The sequence below is a fragment of the Octopus sinensis genome, linkage group LG8 (genome assembly GCF_006345805.1).
Source record: "Octopus sinensis linkage group LG8, ASM634580v1, whole genome shotgun sequence".
Taxonomy (NCBI): domain Eukaryota; kingdom Metazoa; phylum Mollusca; class Cephalopoda; order Octopoda; family Octopodidae; genus Octopus; species Octopus sinensis.
Genome location: NC_043004.1, coordinates 72,839,625 through 72,860,680, shown reverse-complemented (window position 1 = coordinate 72,860,680; position 21,056 = coordinate 72,839,625). Strand labels below are relative to the sequence as shown.

Sequence of the window (21,056 nt, the reverse complement as noted above, 5' to 3'; positions counted from 1 at the left end):
ATTAGAGAAAAGAGACAGGCTTGGAAGGACTGGAAAAATGGGGGTAGCAGGGAATTGTATCAGACTGCCAGAAGGAAAGCTAGGAGACAGGTTTATTTAGGCAGAGGGGAAGCAGATAAGAAAAAATCTGCCAATGTTCTGCGCCATGAGGACCAAAGACTTGAGGTATTTCGCATTGCAAGACAGTGTGTGAGAGAGAATCATGATGTGGTAGGAGAGAAATGTGTCCGCATGGATGATGGTTCACTTGCGCTAAATGAGGATGCAAAGAGAGAGGTTTGGAGATGCCACTATGAAAAGTTGCTGAATAAAGAAAATGAATGGGATAAAGAGAGTCTGCCGAATGTCAACCCAACAGAGGGACCAGCTATCCGAGTTGACAGTTCCTTGGTAATTAAGGCAATTAGAAGCATGAAGACAGGGAAAGCCCCAGGCCCATCAGGAATTACTGCAGAGATGCTCAAAATATCTGGTAGTGTTGGCTATAGCCTAGTCACCCGTATAGTTAACCAGGTGATACACGAAGGAGTCATACCCAACAACTGGTGTAGCAGCATACTAGTCAACTGCTACAAAGGTAAAGGTGACGCCCTAGATGCAAATAATTACAGAGGTATCAAGCTGTTGGATCAGGTAATGAAGGTTATGGAGAGGGTCATAGCCCAACTAATTAGAGAGAGAGTTAGTTTAGATGAGATGCAGTTTGGATTTGTGCCAGGAAAAAGCACCACTGATGCCATATTCCTGGTAAGACAGCTGCAGGAGAAATATCTAGCCAAAGATAAGCCCCTGTACCTGGGTTTCGTTGACATGGAGAGAGCCTTCGACAGGGTCTCCCGATCCCTTATCTGGTGGTCAATGAGGAAACTAGGGATAGATGAATGGTTAGTGAAAGCTGTGCAAGCCATGTACAGGGATGCTGCTAGTAAGGTGAGGGTTTGCAACGAGTACAGTGAAGAATTCCGGGTAGAGGTTGGGGTCCACCAAGGTTCAGCTCTCAGCCGCCTCCTATTTATCGTAGTCCTCCAGGCAATAACAGAGGAATTCAAGACAGGATGCCCCTGGGAGCTCCTCTGTGCTGATGACCTTGCTCTAATTGCTGAGTCACTATCAGAACTGGAGGAGAAGTTTCAGGTGTGGAAGCAAGGATTAGAATTGAAGAGCCTTAGAGTCAAACTAGCCAAAACCAAAGTCCTAATAAGTAGGAAAGTAGACAAGTCACAAACGCCTTCAGGTAGATGGCCCTGCTCGATCTGTAAAAAAGGCGTAGGTAGAAACTCTATAAGGTGCACCAAGTGCAAGCTATGGACACACAAGAGGTGCAGCAATGTCAAGGGAAGGCTAACTAGGAAGATGGCTTTTGTATGTGGCAGATGCTCAGGAGAAATAAACACTGAAAATGTGCAGAGAGGAACTTCCGCCACATTCCAGGGAGAAAAACTAGAAATAGTTGATAGCTTCCGTTACCTAGGTGACCAAGTCAGTAGCGGGGGCGGGTGTGTTGAAAGAGTAACTGCTAGAGTAAGAATAGCTTGGGCAAAGTTCAGAGAGCTCTTACCTCTGCTTGGGACAAAAGGCCTCTCACTCAGAGTAAAAGGCAGACTGTATGATGCATGTGTACGAACAGCCATGCTACATGGCAGTGAAACATGGGCCGTGACTGCTGAGGATATGCGTAAGCTCGCAAGAAATGAAGCCAGTATGCTCCGATGGATGTGTAATGTCAGCGTTCATACTCGACAGAGTGTAAGTACCTTGAGAGAGAAGTTGGACCTAAGAAGCATTAGTTGCGGTGTGCAAGAGAGACGTTTGCACTGGTATGGCCATGTGGCGAGAATGGCTGAAGATAGTTGTGTGAAAAAGTGCCACACTCTAGCTGTTGAGGGAACCTGTGGAAGAGGTAAACCCAGGAAAACCTGGGATGAGGTGGTGAAGCACGACCTTCAAACTTTAGGTCTCACCGAGGAAATGACTAGAGACCGAGACCTTTGGAAGTATGCTGTGCGTGAGAAGACCCGGCAGGACAAGTGAGACTATAACCCATGGCCTCAGTCCACTTATGCATACCTTTCCTTCTTGGGACATAAAACTCTACTTGTGAAGACCTGTTGAGGCAAGTGAAAATCAAAAATCAAAATCGATCAACATGAATGGTAATTGTAGCTGTGATACCAGTACCGGTGGCACATAAGAGAACCATCCGACCGTGGCCGATGCCAGCGCTGCCCCGACTGGCTTCCGTGCCGGTGGCACGCTAAAAGCACCATCCGATCGTGGCCGTTGCCAGCCTTGCCTGGCCTCCGTGCCCGTGGCACGTAAAAAGCACCATCCGATCATGGCCGTCTGCCAGCCTCGCCTGGCCTCCGTGCCGGTGGCACGCTAAAAGCACCATCCGATCATGGCCGTCTGCCAGCCTCGCCTGGCCTCCGTGCCAGTGGCACGCTAAAAGCACCATCCGATCATGGCCGTCTGCCAGCCTCGCCTGGCCTCCGTGCCGGTGGCAAGCTAAAAGCACCATCCGATCGTGGCCGTTGCCAGCCTCGCCTGGCCTCCGTGCCGGTGGCACGCTAAAAGCACCATCCGATCATGGCCGTCTGCCAGCCTCGCCTGGCCTCCGTGCCGGTGGCACACTAAAAGCTCCATCCGATCATGGCCGTCTGCCAGCCTCGCCTGGCCTCCGTGCTGGTGGCACGTAAAAAACACCATCCGACCGTGGCCGTCTGCCAGCCTCGCCTGGCCTCCGTGCCGGTGGCACGTAAAAAGCACCATCAGATCGTGGCCGTCTGCCAGCCTCGCCTGGCACGTAAAAAGCACCCACTACACTCATGGAGTGGTTGGCGTTAGGAAGGGCATCCAGCCGTAGAAACATTGCCAGATCAGACTGGGCCTGGTGCAGCCTTCTGGCTTCCCAGACCCCAGTTGCACCATCCAACCCATGCCAGCATAGAAAGCGGACGCTAAACGATGATGATGATGATGATGATATATATATGGCATAAAACATGGGCTTCTTTCAGTTTCCATCTACCAAATCCATTGTAGCAGAAGACACTCGTCCAAAGTGCCACACAGTGGAACTGAACCCCGAAACATGAGGTTAGGAAGCAAGCTTCTTACCACAAAGCCATGCCTGTGCTTATTGGCTAATCAAACTTCTGTACAAATGCTCAAAGCCACGCACCCTCGAAACAAGACTAAAATAAAAAAAATTAAGAACTGAAAGAAAAATATTAACATAAAAATATAAATAAATAAATAAATAAAATTGAGCAATTGGATTGAAATTGGTTCCAGTCAGGAAGCAAGAGTGAATTCTAGGTGACAAGTTCAATGGAAGCTTACCAATTCTAGCAGAGTAATTATATGAAATGAGAATAAAACAATGAAACAGCTTACGTGCAATAACTCTCTGTTGGTGTGTACGTAGATTTTGGTTACCCATATTTTGGAACTCTTCTGGTTCATCTAGCCAAGGGTTTGTAGCAGGACGGCTTGTGGGAGGGCTGGACATCAAGTTCTGCCTGTGAGATAAATCAAAGTGGATTCTATAAAATACAGGATATCAGACGGTGCATGACCAGAGAGAGTAGTATTTGGAGAAAGCCAAGTAACGTCGTAAGGAGGCAAGGGGTCAGAATCATTAGCATGGTGATGATGATGATGATGATGATGATGAAGATATAACATGTATGGTGAAATCGAAATTGAACCAAATTCGATGACTGGCACCCGTGCCAGTAGAATGCTGACAGCTCCATCCAAGTGGGATCACTGCCAGAGCACCTGTATGGGTTCCGTGCCAGTGGCATGTAAAAAGCACTATTTGAGCATGATCGTTACCAGCGTCGCCTTACTGGCACTTGTGCCAGTGACACGTAACTAAAAAACATTTGAGCGAGGTCGTTGCCAGTGCCACTAGACTGACTCCTGTGCAGGTGGCACGTAAAAAACACCATTTGAGCGTGGAAGTTGCCAATACCGTCAGACTGGCCCTCATGCCGGCGGCATGTAAAAGCACCCACTACACTCTCAGAGTGGTTGGCGTTAGGAAGAGCATCCAGCTGTAGAAACTCTGCCAGATCAGATTGGAGCCTGGTGCAGCCATCTGGTCCGCCAGTCCTCAGTCAAATTGTCCAACCCATGCTAGCATGGAAAGCGAACATTAAATGATGATGATGATGATGATGCTAGTGTACAAACATCAATGCTAAATGGCTCTGAATGCAGAGTATGTGTAAAGACTAGACAGGAATGAAGCTACTGTGTGCCATTAAACATGCAACATCAGTAAATGTAAGGCAGCGAGCTGGCAGAAACGTTAGCATACCAGGCAAATGCTTAGCAGTATTTTATCTGTCTTTACATTCTGAGTTCAAATTTCACTGAGGTCAACTTTGCCTTTCATCCTTTCGGGGCTAATAAATTAAGTACCTATGTACTGGAGTCGATCTAATCAACTGGCCCCTTCCCAAAAAATTTCAGGCCTTGTGCCTAGAGTAGAAAAGAACATCAGTATACATGTACAACAAAATGCTAAGATATTGAGAGAAAAATTCATCATCATCATCGTCATCCTCATCATCATTCAATGTCTGTTTTCCATGCTGGCATGGGTTGTACAGTTTGACTGAAAACTCTGGTAAGTCAGGGAGCTGCACCAGGTTCCGATGTGATTTGGCAAGGTTTCTACAGTTGGGGGCCCTTCTTAATGCCAACCACTCCAAGAGTGCGGTAGGTGCTTTTTACGTGCCACTGGCACAGGAGCCATTGATGTGACACCAGCATTGGCCATGACTATGGTCTCACTTGACTTGACATGTTTACAGAAGCATGGTATATCACTAAAGGTCTTGGTCACCTGTCACTGCTTCCATGAGACTCAACACTCAAAAGGTGCCTTTTAGATGCCACCGGCACTGGCACACATATATATATATATATATATATATATACATATGATGTGGCTGTGTGGTAAGAAGCTTGCTTCCCAACCACATAGTTCTAGGTTCTGTCCCACTGTGTGCGCAAGTGTCTACTATTATAGCCTTAGGCCAACCAAAGCTTTGTAAGTGAATTTGGTAGATGGAAACTAAAAGAAGCCCATCATATAAACATATATATATATATATAATATATATATATATATATATATATATACATGTGTCTGTGTCTTTGTGTCTGTGTTTGTCTCACAGTACTGTTTGGCAAGCAGTATTGGTGTCTTTATGTCCCTGCTAAATAGACCGATGGAATAAGCATCAGGCTTAGAAAAAAAAACATGTTAATGGGAAAGATTCATTTCACTAAAAATTCTTTAAGGCAGTGCCCCAGCATGGCCGCAGTCTAATGAATGGAACAAGATATATATATATATATATATATATATATATATATATATATATACACACACACACATACATGTAGACAGACAGACAGACAGACAGACAGACAGACAGATAGATAGATGTGCATGTGTAGGTATGCACATGTAGTTATGCATGTGTGTGTCAGTGTGTGTGGCTGTATATGTCTGCAGATATATAAGTTTGTGTATATGTATATTTGACCTTAGTGAACCAAATTTTGTGGTGAAATGTACCAAAGTGACCTAATTTCAAAGTATCTTCATTTTCATCCTGCTGGTTGACAGAGAGAGAGAGAGAGAGAGAGAGAGAGAACTCTATAAGCAATGGAAGAAGCAATTTGCACACATCCCAATTATGTCACAGTAAACAAGTTCTAGAACGTTCCCTGTGAACACAATTGCCAGAATCTTTTATGCCCAATGGGAAATGACAGCTTTTCACACTTCCTTTCCGTCTCAAAGTGGATAGGGGGGAGGGGGTTTTAGCTCTGTTGTCTTGTCTATTTCAGCCATTGTAGCTATGTATCTCTTCTTTTTTACTAATAATGATTCTATCACTCTCTCTCCGAATATATCTGTCAAAACCATGCAAAATCAATCTATTCTAACTATTTCTACTTTGTATGTGCAATCTAGCAAACTATATCTGTTTATATTAGTCAACTTATCCAATTCATTTATCTGATGCAATATATATATATATATATATATATATATATATATATATAAGTAGGTGAATGAATTATCCTATGTTTATCGTCAGCATGGAAAATTCGTTTAACCGAAACCTGGGTAGCAAATTCACGTCAGAAACACGGTTGAAGCGACCTGCCAAGGGTAGAAACTCCGGGTTCATGTGCAAAAATTTGCGTGTTGTATATGAATAAATGAAAGAATGGAGTCGAACGAAGATGTTAACAAAATTCCTTTACTCTCGACACATGTTTCAAAGGCAGCATGTTTTCATTCCAAAGGAATAAAGGGTGCATTATGCAATCTTCTCATCAGAAAAGAAAGGGAGCCTCTCTCGACAAGACAAACAAAAATTTCGATGATTGCCTACATGGTAAACAAAGCGATAATGAGTGTTTTTTAAAAAAAAACGTCAGAAGAATTGACGTCAAAAATAGATAGTAGGAAGAGAAGGGATAAAATAATAATAGGTAGGGAACAAGTGGAGAGGGAAGGGTACGTTGATTGAAAGAATGTTCGAAGGCTTAGGAAAGAATTTCTCTATAGTAGTGGGGTGGACGTAAAGCTAATTGTTCAAACCACAGTGACTATCGTTATCATTTATATGAGTAGAAAGTGTGTTTCTGCCAGTGTTTACATTTGTATGATTTTTCTATGAGTGTGTTTACTTTCTTTCCTGATGAGAAGATTGCATAATGCACCCTTTATTCCTTTGGAATGAAAACATGCTGTCTTCGAAACATGTGTCGAGAGTAAAGGAATTTTGTTAACATCTTCGTTCGACTCCATTCTTTCATTTATATATATACACACACATATATATATATATGTGGTAGTGGTCATTCATTGCAATATATGCTTGGTGTAACGTACGCGGTTTGAACTTGAGCTTTATTGTTTGTCTATGAATACTGCCAAACGCGAGTTTTCTTTTCAGGTTCATGATGCTACTAGGTCCATTGCCTCCCACTTCCTCAGGGTTGGCACTCTCAACGTTGGCACACTGAAAGGCAGATCTGGTGAGATAGTCGAATTGCTTGAACGGAGGTGTGTAGATATATGCTGTATTCAAGAAGTGAGGTGGAGAGGAGGTTCTGCTAGGTTCCTCACGGGTAAAGGACAGAGGTATAAAATTTTCTGGGCCGGGAATACTGAAGGAGTCGGGGGAGTGGGTATGCTTATTGCCGAAAAATGGGTAGATAAGGTTATCGAGGTAGTCAGAGTATGTGACAGAATATTGAAGATTAGATTAGTGCTCCATCATAGTATAGCAACTATTATATCGGCCTATGCCCCTCAGCCAGGGTTACCCGATGGGCAGAAAGACCGTTTCTATGACACCCTACTGCAGACCACCTCATTGACGAACAACAGGAACCTTCTCTTTGTGGCTGGTGACTTCAATGGGCATGTTGGACGATATGCTGAGGGCTTCTATGGCGTTCATGGAGGCTATGGTTATGGTTCTCGCAATGAGGAGGGAACCAGGCTGCTGGAGTTCTGTGATGCGAATAGTCTTATGGTTTGCAACACTAACTTCAGGAAACCAACAAGCCACTTGGTCACCTACCGTTCGGGCCAGCATACTAGCCAAATCGACTACATCCTTGCCAGAAAAAGGGAAAGATGGCTGCTTATGAATGCCAAAACCTTCCCAGGCGAAGAATGTACCCCACAACATAGAATGGTAGTCAGCGACTTTAGGATCAGGACTAAGAGGACGACTAGAAGACGACCAACATGGAGAAGAAGGGTCTGGAAGCTTAAAGACCCTGCTAATGGACAGAGATTTAGAGACATATTACTTGAAGCCTTCGACGAAATAGAAGGGGGCATAGCTACACATGGGGTAGAAGATAACTGGGCGCTTCTAAGGGACAACCTGCTGAAAGCCACTGACCAGATCTGTGGCTGGTGCAAAGTCCCCACAAGACCCAAAATAACGTGGTGGTGGAACAATACTGTTGACAGGGCTATTAGACAAAAGAAACAGGCTTGGAAGGACTGGAAGAACGGTGGTAGCAGGGAAGTGTATCAGACTGCAAGAAGGGAAGCTAGGAGGCAGGTTTATTTAGCCAGAGGGGAAGCAGATAGGAAAAAATTTGCCAATGTCCTGCGCCGTGAGGATGAAAGACTTGAGGTATTTCGTATAGCAAGACAGTGTGTGAGGGAGAATCGTGATGTGGTAGGAAAAAAATGTGTTCGCATGGATGACGGCTCACTTGCGCTAAATGAGGATGCAAAGAGAGAGGTTTGGAGAAGCCACTATGAAAGGTTGCTGAATGAGGAAAATGAATGGGATAAAAAGAGTCTGCCGAATGTTGACCCAACAGAGGGACCAGCAATCCGAGTTGACAGTTCCTTAGTAGATAAGGCAATTAAAAGCATGAAAACAGGGAAAGCCCCAGGCCCATCAGGAATTACTGCAGAGATGCTCAAAATATCTGGTAGTGTCGGCTATAGCCTAGTCACCCGTATAGTTAACCAGGTGATACACGAAGGAGTCATTCCCAATGACTGGTGTAGCAGCATAATAGTCAGCTGCTACAAAGGTAAAGGTGACAACCTAGATACAAATAGCTACAGGGGTATCAAGCTGCTGGATCAGGTAATGAAGGTTACGGAGAGGGTTATAGCCCAACTAATTAGAGAGAGCGTTAGCCTAGATCAGATGCAGTTTGGGTTCGTGCCAGGGAAAAGTACTACTGATGCTATTTTCATGGTAAGACAGCTGCAAGAGAAATACCTAGCCAAAGATAAGCCCCTATACCTGGCTTTTGTTGATATGGAGAAAGCCTTCAACAGGGTCCCCCGATCCCTCATCTGGTGGTCAATGAGGAAACTAGGGATAGATGAATGGTTAGTGAAAGCTGTACAAGCCATGTACAGAGACGCTGCTAGTAAGGTGAGGGTTGGCACCGAGTACAGTGAAGAATTCAGGGTAGAGGTTGGGGTCCACCAAGGTTCAGTCCTCAGTCCCCTCCTATTTATCATAGTCCTCCAGGCAATAACGGAGGAATTCAAGACAGGATGCCCCTGGGAGCTCCTCTATGCTGATGACCTTGCTCTAATTGCTGAGTCTCTATCAGAACTAGAGGAGAAGTTTCAGGTATGGAAACAAGGTTTAGAATCGAAGGGCCTTAGAATCAACCTAGCCAAAACCAAAGTCCTAATAAGTAGGAAGGTAGACCAATCACAAACGCCTTCAGGTAGATGGCCCTGCTCGATCTGTAGAAAAGGTGTAGGTAGAAACTCTATAAGATGCACCAAGTGTAAGCTATGGACACATAAGAGGTGCAGCAATGTCAAAGGAAGGCTAACTAGGAAGATGGTTTTTGTATGTGGCAGATGCTCAGGAACAATTAACACTGAAAATGCTCTGAGACCAACTTCCGTCACTTTCCAGGGAGAAAAGCTAGAAGTAGTTGATAGTTTCCGTTACCTAGGTGACCAAGTCAGTAGCGGGGGCGGGTGCGCTGAAAGTATAACTGCTAGAGTAAGAATAGCCTGGGCAAAGTTTAGAGAGCTCTTACCCCTGCTGGTGACAAAAGGCCTCTCGCTCAAAGTAAAAGGCAGACTGTATGATGCATGTGTACGTACAGCCATGCTACATGGTAGTGAAACTTGGGCTGTGACTGCTGAGGATTTGCGTAAGCTCGCAAGAAATGAAGCTAGTATGCTCCGATGGATGTGTAACGTCAGTGTTCATAATCGATAGAGTGTAAGTACCTTGAGAGAAAAGTTGAACCTAAGAAGCATCAGTTGTTGTGTGCAAGAGAGACGTATGCGCTGGTATGATCATGTGATGAGAATGGCTGAAGATAGTTGTGTGCGAAAGTGCCACACCCTGGCAGTTGAGGGGACCTGTGGAAGAGGTAGACCCAGGAAAACCTGGGTCGAGGTGGTGAAGCACGACCTTCGAACTTTAGGTCTCACCAAGGAAATGACCAGTGACCGAGACCTTTGGAGGTATGCTGTGCGTGAGAAAACCCGGCAAGACCAGTGAGAACAGTCAAAATCAAGATCAAACCAAATTGAGGTCGATCAACATCAGGGCCCCCGTGCAGGTGACACGTAAAAGTACCATCCGTTCGTAGCCGTTTGCCAGCCCTGTCTGGCCCCCGTGTCGGTGGCACGTAAAAGCACCATCCGTTCGTGTTCGTTGCCAGCCTGGCCTGGCCCCCGTGCCGGTGACACGTAAAAGCACCATCCGTTTGTGGCCGTTTGCCAGCTCTGTCTGGCCCCCGTGCCGGTGACACGTAAAAGCACCATCCGTTCGTGGCCGTTTGCCAGCTCTGTCTGGCCCCCGTGCCGGTGACACGTAAAAGCACCATCCGTTCGTGGCCGTTTGCCAGCCCTGTCTGGCCCCCATGTCGGTGACATGTAAAAGCACCATCCGTTCGTGTCCGTTGCCAGCCCTGTCTGGCCCCCATGTCGGTGACATGTAAAAGCACCATCCGTTCGTGTCCGTTGCCAGCCTCGCCTGGCCCCCGTGCGGTGACACGTAAAAGCACCATCCGTTCGTGGCCGTTTGCCAGCCTGTCTGGCCCCCATGTCGGTGACATGTAAAAGCACCATCCGTTCGTGTCCGTTGCCAGCCCTGTCTGGCCCCCATGTCGGTGACATGTAAAAGCACCATCCGTTCGTGTCCGTTGCCAGCCTCGCCTGGCCCCCGTGCCGGTGACACGTAAAAGCACCATCCGTTCGTGGCCGTTTGCCAGCTCTGTCTGGCCCCCGTGTTGGTGGCACGTAAAAGCACCATCCGTTCGTGTCCGTTGCCAGCCTCGCCTGGCCCCCGTGCCGGTGACACGTAAAAGCACCATCCGTTCGTGGCCGTTTGCCAGCTCTGTCTGGCCCCCGTGCCGGTGACACGTAAAAGCACCATCCGTTCATGGCCGTTTGCCAGCTCTGTCTGGCACCTGTGCAGGTGGCACGTAAAAAGCACCCACTACACTCACGGAGTGGTTGGCGTTAGGAAGGGCATCCAGCCGTAGAAACACTGCCAGATCTGACTGGGCCTGATGAAGCCTTCCAGCTTCACAGACCCCAGTTGAACCGTCCAACCCATGCTAGCATGGAGAACGGACGCTAAATGATGATGATGATGATGATGATATATATATATATATATATATATACACACACGCACAATGGGCTTCTTCCAGTTTCTGTCTACCAAGTCCACTCACAAGGCTTTGGTCGGCCTGAAATTAAGGCAGATGCTTGCCCAAGGTGCCACGTAATGGTACTGAACCTGGAACCATGTGGTTGGGAAGCAGACTTGGGAGGAGGAGGAGGAGAATCATCATCATCATCGTCGTCGTTTAACATCTGCTTTCCATGCTAGCATGAGTTGGACGACTAGACTGAGGGCTGGCAAACCAGATGGCTGCACCAGGCTCCAATCTGATCTGGCAGAGTTTCTACAGCTAGATGCCCTTCCTAACACCAACCACACTGATAGTGTAATGGGTGCTTTTACATGCCACCGGCACAAGGGCCAGTCAGTGGTACTGGTAACGGCCATTCTCAAGTGGTGAATTTTTACATGCCACCTGCACAGGAGCCAGTCCAGCGGCACTGGCAACAACCTCGCTCGAATGTTTTTCACGTACCACCGGCACAAGTGCCAGTAAGGCGACGTTAGTAACGATCACTTTTGAATGGTGCTTTCTACATGCCACAGGTATGGAAGCCAGTCAGTTGCTCTCATAGCGATCGCGCACGGATGGTGCACTTAGTGCTCCACTGGCATGGGTGCCAATCATTGAATTTGCGTGTCTTGATGCCATATTGTCTAACATACACACCAGTTCGATTTCCACCCATTCATTATTACTTCTGCCTTAGTGAAGGCAGAGGTATTGTTGTCAGTTGTGCTTGTTTGTTTGTCCATGGACAAGATATCTCAAGAACAGCTGGATGGATTCGGATGAAACTTTCAGGGATGTTTGGCCTCATGACTGGCACGAACTGATTAGATTTTGGGATCGATCCAGTACCAGATAAGGCTTCTGGATTATTTTTCCTGTTTTTTTTGCTTAATTTTTGAGAGCGGTCAGGTTCAGTTTTAGTATTCTCATTTGTGAGAGCAGTCGAGTTTATTTCATATATTCTTATTTCAAAAATCATCTCCGGCTAATCGTTGAGAGGACGTTGGTGTTGCCATGGTAGAGGTTTGCACTCTCTGTGTGATCTCGTTTATATTTTTTTCTTCCAAAATTTTTATTGCTTTTGCAACCTTGTCAATGGATGCTGACTCTGTTCCATTGTTGACAAGGCTACAAAAGCAATGAAAATTTTGGAAGAAAAAACATAAATAATAAATGAGTGGAGATCAAATTGGTGTACATATGAGTTGTGTGAGAACTGCAATGCTGTATGCGAGTGAGACATGATGTCTGAGGGAGAGAGAGATGGTAATTTTGAGAAGGACTGAGAGAGCAACTGTGAGAGAAATGTGTGTGGGGGGGGGTGAAGCTATTTTATAGGAGGAGGACTGAGGACTTGATGGGAATGCTGGGATTGGAGGAATCGGAATGGTTGGCAAGGGTGAATGGAGTGAGGTGGTATGGGCATATGTTGAGGAGGGATGAAGAGCATGTTCTGAGGAGGGTGCTTGAGTTTGAGGTAAATGGAGTGCGAAAGCGAAGTAGACCGAAGAAAAGGAAGAGGGGACAGGTGGAGGAGATCGGAAAGGTTGATTTGAAAAAGGAGGAAACCCAAAACCAGACAAGATGACGAGATGGTGTGAGGGTGGTTGCTATGGCATTGCAGTAGATCTGGCCACCCCTGTTAACGGAAACAAAACCCAGATTTAAAACACTGGATGTTAATGATGATGATGAGATGATTATATATATATATATATATATATATATATATATATATATATATATATACATATCTATATATATATCACCATCATCATCATCATCATCGTTTAACGTCCGTTTTCCGCGCCAGCACAGGTTGGACGGTTCGACCGGGGTCTGGGAAGCCAGGGCTGCACCAGGCTCCAGTCTGATCTGCCAGTGTTTCTACAGCTGGATGCCCTTCCTAATGCCAACCACTCCGCGAGTGTAGTGTGTGCTTTTTACGTGCCACCTGCACAGGTGTCAGGGGGGTCTGGCATCGGCCATGATCGGTTGGTGCTTTTAATGTGCCACCAGCACGGAAGCCAGCCAAGGCGGCGCTGGCATCGGCCACATTCAGATGGTGCTTTTTATGTGCCACCGGCACAGGTATCACAACTACTATTTCCATTGATATTTGTTTCGATGTACATGCACTTGACTCAACAGGTCTCCTCAATCACAGCGAGATGTTCTGGGATCCAAGGTACTTTGAATGGGCAGGGGCTATGCGGAACTGGTGCCGGAAGCATCCTGGGTCTTTGTAGTCACAGCACATCTCCAGAGATCTCGGTCCTTCGCCATTGCCTCAGTGAGGTCCAACGCTCTGAGGTCATGCTTGACTACCTCATCCCATGTCTTCCTGGGTCTACCTCTCCCCCTGATTCCTTCAACTGTTTGGGAGCGGCACTTCTTCACACATCTCTCCTCATCCATCCGCAGTACATGACCATACCATCGCAAGCGTCGCTCTTGCACAACGCATCTGATGCTTCTTATGTCTAGCATTTCTCTCAGGGTGCTTACACTCTGTCGTGCATTCACACTGACATTACACATCCAGCGGATCATACTAACTTCATTTCTTTCAAGTCTACGCATGTCCTCTGCAGTCACGGCCCATGTTTCACTGCCGTGAAGCATGGCAGTTTGCACACATGCATCATACAATCTACCTTTCACTCTGAGTGAGAGACCCTTTGTCGCCAGTAGGGGTAGGAGCTTTCTAAACTTTGCCCAGGCTATTCGTATTCTAGTGGTGACACTCTCTGAGCATCCACCTCCACTACTAACTTGGTCACCCAGGTAGAGGAAACTATCAACTACTTCTAGTTTCTTCCCCTGGAGTGTGATGGAATCTGTTTTCTGAGTATTTGTGGTATCTATTGTCCCTGTGCATCTGCGGCACATGAAAGCTATCTTATCAGTTAATTTCCCTTTGATGTTGCTGCACCTCTTATGCGTCCATAGCTTACACTGGGTGCATCTTATGGAGTTTCTACCTACACCTTTCCTACAGATCGAGCAGGGCCACCTGCCCGATGGGGTGTGTGCTGAGTTCGCCTTTCTGCTAACTATAACTTTGGTCTTCGCTACATTTACTCTAAGGCCCTTTGATTCTAACCCTTGTTTCCACACCCGAAATTTCTTTTCTAGTTCCAGTAGTGATTCTGCTATGAGAGCCAGGTCATCAGCATAGAGGAGCTCCCAGGGGCAACCTGTTTTGAATTCCTCTGTTATTGCCTGGAGGACTATGATGAATAAAAGGGGACTGAGGGCTGAGCCTTGGTGTACACCTACTTCTACCCGGAATTCTTCACTATATTCATTGCCAATCCTAACCTTGCTGACAGCCTCTCTGTATAGAGCCTGTACAGCCCTTATTAGCCATTCGTCAATCTCCAGTTTCCGCATCGACCACCAGATAAGGGATCGGGGAACCCTGTCAAAGGCTTTCTCCAAGTCCACAAAAGCTATGTAGAGGGGTTTATCTTTAGCTAGGTACTTCTCCTGCAGTTGTCGGACCAGGAATATAGCATCAGTGGTGCTTCTACCCGGCACAAAACCGAACTGCATCTCATCAAAGCAAATCCTCTCCCTAATGAGATGGGTTATGACCCTCTCTGTGACCTTCATCACCTGATCCAACAGTTTAATACCCCTGTAGTCATTTTTATCTAGAGCATCACCCTTACCCTTGTAGCAGTTGACTATGGTGCTGCTACGCCAGTCATTGGGTATGACTCCATTATGAACTACCTGGTTTACAATGCGGGTGACTAGGCCATAGCCCACATAACCAGCTGTTTTAAGCATCTCAGCAGTGATACCTGATGGGCCAGGGGCTTTACCTGGTTTCATACCCTTAATTGCCTTAACTACAAGGGAGCTGTCTATTTGGATAGCTGGTCCCTCTACTGGATCAACATTTGGCAGGCTCTCCTCCACCCATTCATTCTCCACATTCAGCAGTCTTTCATAATGGCTTCTCCAAGCCTCTTTCTTTTCACCAACATTAAAAGCAAGTGCCCCATTATCCATGCGGACACATTTCTCTCCTGTAACATCACTATTTTCTCTCACACACTGTCTAGCAATCCGAAATACCTCAGTTCTTTGGTCCTCACGTCGCTGGACATTGGATATATGTATATATATATATGTATATATATGTGTATGTATATATATATATATATATATGTATATATATGTGTGCGTATATATATATATATATATATATACACATACATACATAAATATCAGTTAGTCTAGACTATTTTTTCTTTCATTGCATTGGTCTATCTCTATTTGTCTGCTCTACGTCAAGCAGTGTATCTCCTTCAACCCCACAAATCTCTTCCACAACAACACACACTGGTGCTTGTCCCTCTGTTATGCTTTAGCTTTTCAAACACCTGGCATAAAGACACATGTGTGCTTGAAATATATATATCTTCATGTGGCCACAACCTGAGATGCAATTTACCACATTCACCAGGGATGTTTGTCCCACATTAGTTTTGCTAAATCCTTGATCTCATGTTGTGCAAGTTTGCTAATAATATTAATATATTTATGCAGTCTTCATCTATTAGAATACAGAGGTCACCAAAATATAACAAAACATCCAAAACAGCCGAGTGTTCAGGAACAGTAATCTACTCTGTGTTGAGTAACAATGGTAAAGAGAAGTCAAATGTGTCTATAAACCAGTTCTTTGGTCTTCTGCTCACTCTATGGGATGTTTTGAGCCATCAAAAGAAGGTGTATGTATGTCATTATTTAGTTTTATTTCAAGATTTCATGCCAATAGAGAAAGAGCTAGTTTCTAACCTAGATAAAAGGTTCCTTCATTGGAATTTCAACAACATCCACAGGGCATTTTTGTTTGTTTGTGAGTGAGTGTGTGTATGTGTGTGTGTGTAGATTTGTATGCTTTGTTTTATGTATGAATTCTCATGCATATAGCTGCATGTCTAGAATACTCATATATATATATGTATGTACGTATGTAAGTACATACATACGTACGTACACATACATGCATGCTCCCCTCCCAGCTGAAGGGGTTTTTGTTATGCAAGATACTTGGTAACGTTTTCGGTGCTGGTGCCCCATAAAGAGCATCTGTGCCAGTGCCACATAAAAGGCACTCACAGTACACTTTGTAATGTAGTTGGCATTATGAATGGCATCAGCCATAGAAACCATGCCAAAACTGACCATTGGAGCCTGACACAGCTCTCCAACTGGCCAGCACTGGTCAAACTGTCCAAGCCATAGCAGTATGGAAAACAAACATTAAGCACTGATATATATATATATATATATCATTATCATTATCATTTAATGTCCATTGTCCATGCTGGTATGGGCTGGATGGTTTAACCAGGGCTGGTAAGCTTGAAGGCTGAACCAGACTCCAGTCTGATTTGGCATGGTTTCTATGGCTGGATGCTCTAGAAATATATGTATATATTCATTTCAATGTGTGACAAGTTCAAAAGAATCTACGTCCAGCTGCTAAGAATAAAGAACTCAAAAATAAGTCTGAGAGTGAATGAATTATTTAATCTATATTTCTTAGTCAGATATATTTTGTCATGCTAACGATTTTGGATTAAACATTTGATACACATACACACACACATCATCATCATCATTTAACATCCATTTTCCAGGGTTGGACAGTTTGACCGGGGTCTGGGAAGCCAGGAGGCTGTGCCAGGCTCCAGTCTGATCTGGCTGTGTTTCTACAGCTGGATGCCCTTCCTAACGCCAACCACTCTGAGAGTGTAGTGAGTGCTTTTATGTGCCACCGGCACAGGGGCCGGAGGAGGCTGGCAAACGGCCATGATCGGTTGGTGGTTTTTACATGTCACGAACACGGACACCAGTCAGGCAGTGCTGGCATCAGCCACGTTCAGATGGTGCTTTTACGTGCCATATGTACATATGTACACATATATATATATATATATATATAAGAGAGAGGGAACAATATAAACAGATAGACAGAGAGATGTATAGAAAACGATAGATCTCACAAATATTTTACAAGTGTGTGTGTGTGTGTGTGTGTGTGTGTGTGTGTGTGTGTGCACAATGCATGTGGATGTATCTGATTATCTCTCCAACTATCTTATCTAACAATCCATCTAGCTATCTATTTATCACTATATCTATTATTTTCACATTCACTATTTCCCTCTCTCTCTCTTTCCTTCCTTCTCTCTCTCTCTCTCTCATCCCCAGTCTCCCACCCACCCATCCTACAAACACACACACACCTAACATAAAAAGTTACAACTTCCAGTGTACAGCCTCCCACATTCTCTAAGTGTTGAAAATGTCAAGGTAAATACCACGCCACTCCCACTCCCCTTCTCCCAACAAACCCCACTCCCTCCCACACACATACACTTCATTGAGAGATGAGTGGAGGGTGAAGGTAAGAGGAAGGGCATGGCAGCTCTGAACAGAGGCAGAGATTCTGCTCTTATTTTCTGTTTCTTCCTTTTTTTTTTACTTGCATGTGTACGTATGTGCATAGTAATCTGCACCACACAGAAACATGTGAATGAGTGTGTGTGTGTATGTGTGTGTGTGTGCGTGTGTCTGTGTGTGTGTGTGTGTGTGTGTGTGTGTGTGTGTGTGGTCTGTGTGTGTGTGTGCATAGATAGATAGATAGATAGATAGATAGATAGATAGATAGATAGACAGATAGATAGATAGATAGATAGATAGATAGATAGATAGATAGACAGATAGATAGATAGATAGATAGATAGATAGATAGATAGATAGTTAAACAGAGAGATAGGTAGGTGTAGACACACACACACATAGATAGATGGATAGATAGATGAATAGATAGATGGATGGATACACACACACACACACACATATATACATACATAAAACCATAAAGTCAGGAGGTGTCAGAGGTGAATATGTATCTATCTATACCTGTAACTTCCGTAAGATTACAGCTGTTTCGCAACCTTCCTCATGTAGTATTAATTTTCAAAATACCCCATGGAGTGACAATGGTGCACCACATAGCTATGTTTTGCCCATTGGCAAAGCATAACATGCAATCAGCCACTGTATCCTAGCCAGAGATACAGTGAAGTCATGGGACTGTAGCATGGTGGATTGTGAAGAAGCTGATGGTGTTTCTAACATTGATGCTGAGCAGAGGAATCTTAGAAGAATCAGCTAATGAAAGACTCATTTCAAATTCATAACAAGAGCATTCAGAGAGCACAAACCTCCACCAAGGCAACACCAACGTCCTCTCAATAATTAGCTGGAGATGATTTTTAAAATGAGAATATTTGAAATAATCTCGACTGCTCTCATAAACGAGAATACTAAAAATGAATCCAACCACTCTCAAAAATTAAGTAAAAAAACAGGAAAAATAATCCAGAATCCTTGTCCGGTATTGGATTGATCTCAAAATCTAATCAGTTCATACCAGTCATGAGGCCAATTATCCCTGAAAGTTTCATGTGAATCCATCCAGCGGTCCTTGACAAAAAAACAAACAAACAAACACAACTGAAAACAATACCTCTGCCTTCACTAAGGCAGAGGTAATAATGGAATTGGATGATGACAGAAAGTCAAGGAAGTCTGTAAAAGTAGCAGGAAAAATAAAAATTATTCACATAGGCACAGGAGCAGCTGCATGTAAGTAGCTTGCTTATCAATCACATGGTTCCAGGTTCAGTCCCACTACATGGCAAATGTCTTCTTCTATAGCCTTGGGCTGACCAAAGCCTTGTAAGTGGATCTGGTAGACGGAAACTGAAAGAAGCCCATCATATATATATATATATCATCATCATCATCATCAGATGGTGCTTTTATTCAGCTGAATACACGTCATTGATTAGCTGAAATTACCAAAATACGACAACTTTAACACAAAATAACTCTGAAAATATAAACTTTTCTCAACAACACTAAGAGTAAAAGATGTTTTATATGACACATTCTACCAGTGTCCGAAGTCTGAAAGTGTTTAGTAACAAAAAATTAATTTCTCAATCTGCCGTCCAAGGGCAAGAGATCCCAATGATACGTTTGCTTATTTTTAGAATGACATTGCTGGGTAGGTGTGACATGTCAGATCTAATCAGTTTGAACATAAAACGGGTAGAATATATTTTGGCCAGATACGGCAGGTTTAAATGAGAAAGGGTTAAAAACAGGACAAAAATGGACTTACCTGATGTTGTCACCTTCATTGCGGAATGCCAGTTCCAGCTTCATTTGTTTACTGGAGAGTTCATCAATCATAATTTGACGTCGTTCAACCTCCCTCTGTGTTCTAATCACCAGGTAAGGATAAACAAGTGAATCATATCTTGGACATTCAAGTTGAGAGAAAAGTAAAGAATGTCAAATAAGGCGGTGGAGGGGGACAGAGAGGCAGGTTTGGCTGTGTGGTAAGAAGTTTGCTCTCCAGCCACAGGGTTTTGAGTTCAATCTCACTGCATGACACTTCAGGCAACTGTTTTGTACTATGTAGTTCTAGGCTAACCAAAGCTTAATAATAATAATAATAATAATGAAATTATTGTACACAGTGCTCAGGTGCACCACAACTTGTCAGAAAGTGCATATAAAGTACATGCAGTAATGTACAAATGTCTGGAAAGCGAACAATGTATGAGTCAGATACATGCTTGTGTGTGTATGGAGGGGAGAAAATCAAGTGTAGTGTTGGCGAATCTCAGGAAGTATGGAAGTTTTGAAGGATGCAGTGCTCCGACAACTAACAACCGATGCCGGCAGTTTGTTCCATGCTTCAGCAACTCTCAGCGTGAAAAAATGTTTCCTCAAGTCATGGGAGCTGTGCTGTTTTCTTACTTTGTAAATATGTCCACGGGTGTTAGATGGGTGGAGTTTGAAGAGGTGCTCAGAGTTATTGTTTGTGCGATGGTTGATAATTTTATGGGTGTCTGCCAAGTCAGCTGCCAGACATCGGAGTTTCAATGAGTGGAATTTGTAGGTGGAAACTGAAAGAAGCCCACTGTGTGTGTGTGTGTGTGCATGTGCATGTGTGTATGTTACTGTCTCCTTGCCTTGACTTTGCATATTAGTAAAACATATCTGTAAACAACCCATGCCAGTGGAATGTTAAAAGCACCATCTGAGTATGATCGTTGCCAGGGCTGCTGACTGGCTCCCATGCCGGTAGCACATAAAAGACACCATTCGAGCGTGATCATTGCCAGCATCACCCTACTGGCACTTGTGCTGGTAGAACATGAAAAACAACATTCGAGCGAGGTCATTGCCAGTGCCGCTGGACTGGCTCCTGTGCAGGTGACACATAAAAAACACTATTTGAGCGTGGCCATCGCCAATACCGCCTGACTGGCCCTTGTGCCGGTGGCATGTAAAAAGCACCCACTACACTCTCGGAGTGGTTGGCTTTAGGAAGGGCATCCAGCAGTAGATTGGAGCCAGGTGCAGCCATCTGGCTTGCCAGTTCTCAGTCAAACCGTCCAACCCATGCCAGCATGGAAAGCGGACGTTAAACGATGTTGATGATGATGATGAAGTGTCACCACCCATGCAGGTAGAGTGCTTCATTTCCAATCCTCATCATCATCGTCGCCGTCATTTAATGTCCAGTCTCCATGCTAGCATAGGCTGGACCGTTTGACATGGGGCTGGCAAGCAAGGAGCTGTCCAAGTTCCCGACCGTCTGTTGAAGCATGGTTTCTATGGCTCGATGCCCTTCCTAACACTAACCACTTAACAGAGTGTGTGGCGTGATTTTATATGTCACCCCATTCACTGGTGCATTAATGCAGCACTGACATGGGTGCGTTAATGCAATA

General features: G+C 44.7%; 1 protein-coding gene across 1 annotated transcript in view; it reads right to left on the bottom strand.

Moving 5' to 3' along the window:
- The window catches only part of LOC115214846 (syntaxin-8), a 53,172-nt gene that overhangs the window by 9,464 nt on the left and 22,652 nt on the right, over positions 1–21,056 (bottom strand). The window contains exons 4-5 of the mRNA XM_036505159.1: positions 19,433–19,534; positions 3,397–3,521 (exon numbers count right to left, since the gene is read on the bottom strand). Coding sequence (XP_036361052.1) covers positions 3,397–3,521; positions 19,433–19,534 — 227 coding nt within the window. The remainder of the gene's footprint in view (positions 1–3,396; positions 3,522–19,432; positions 19,535–21,056) is intronic.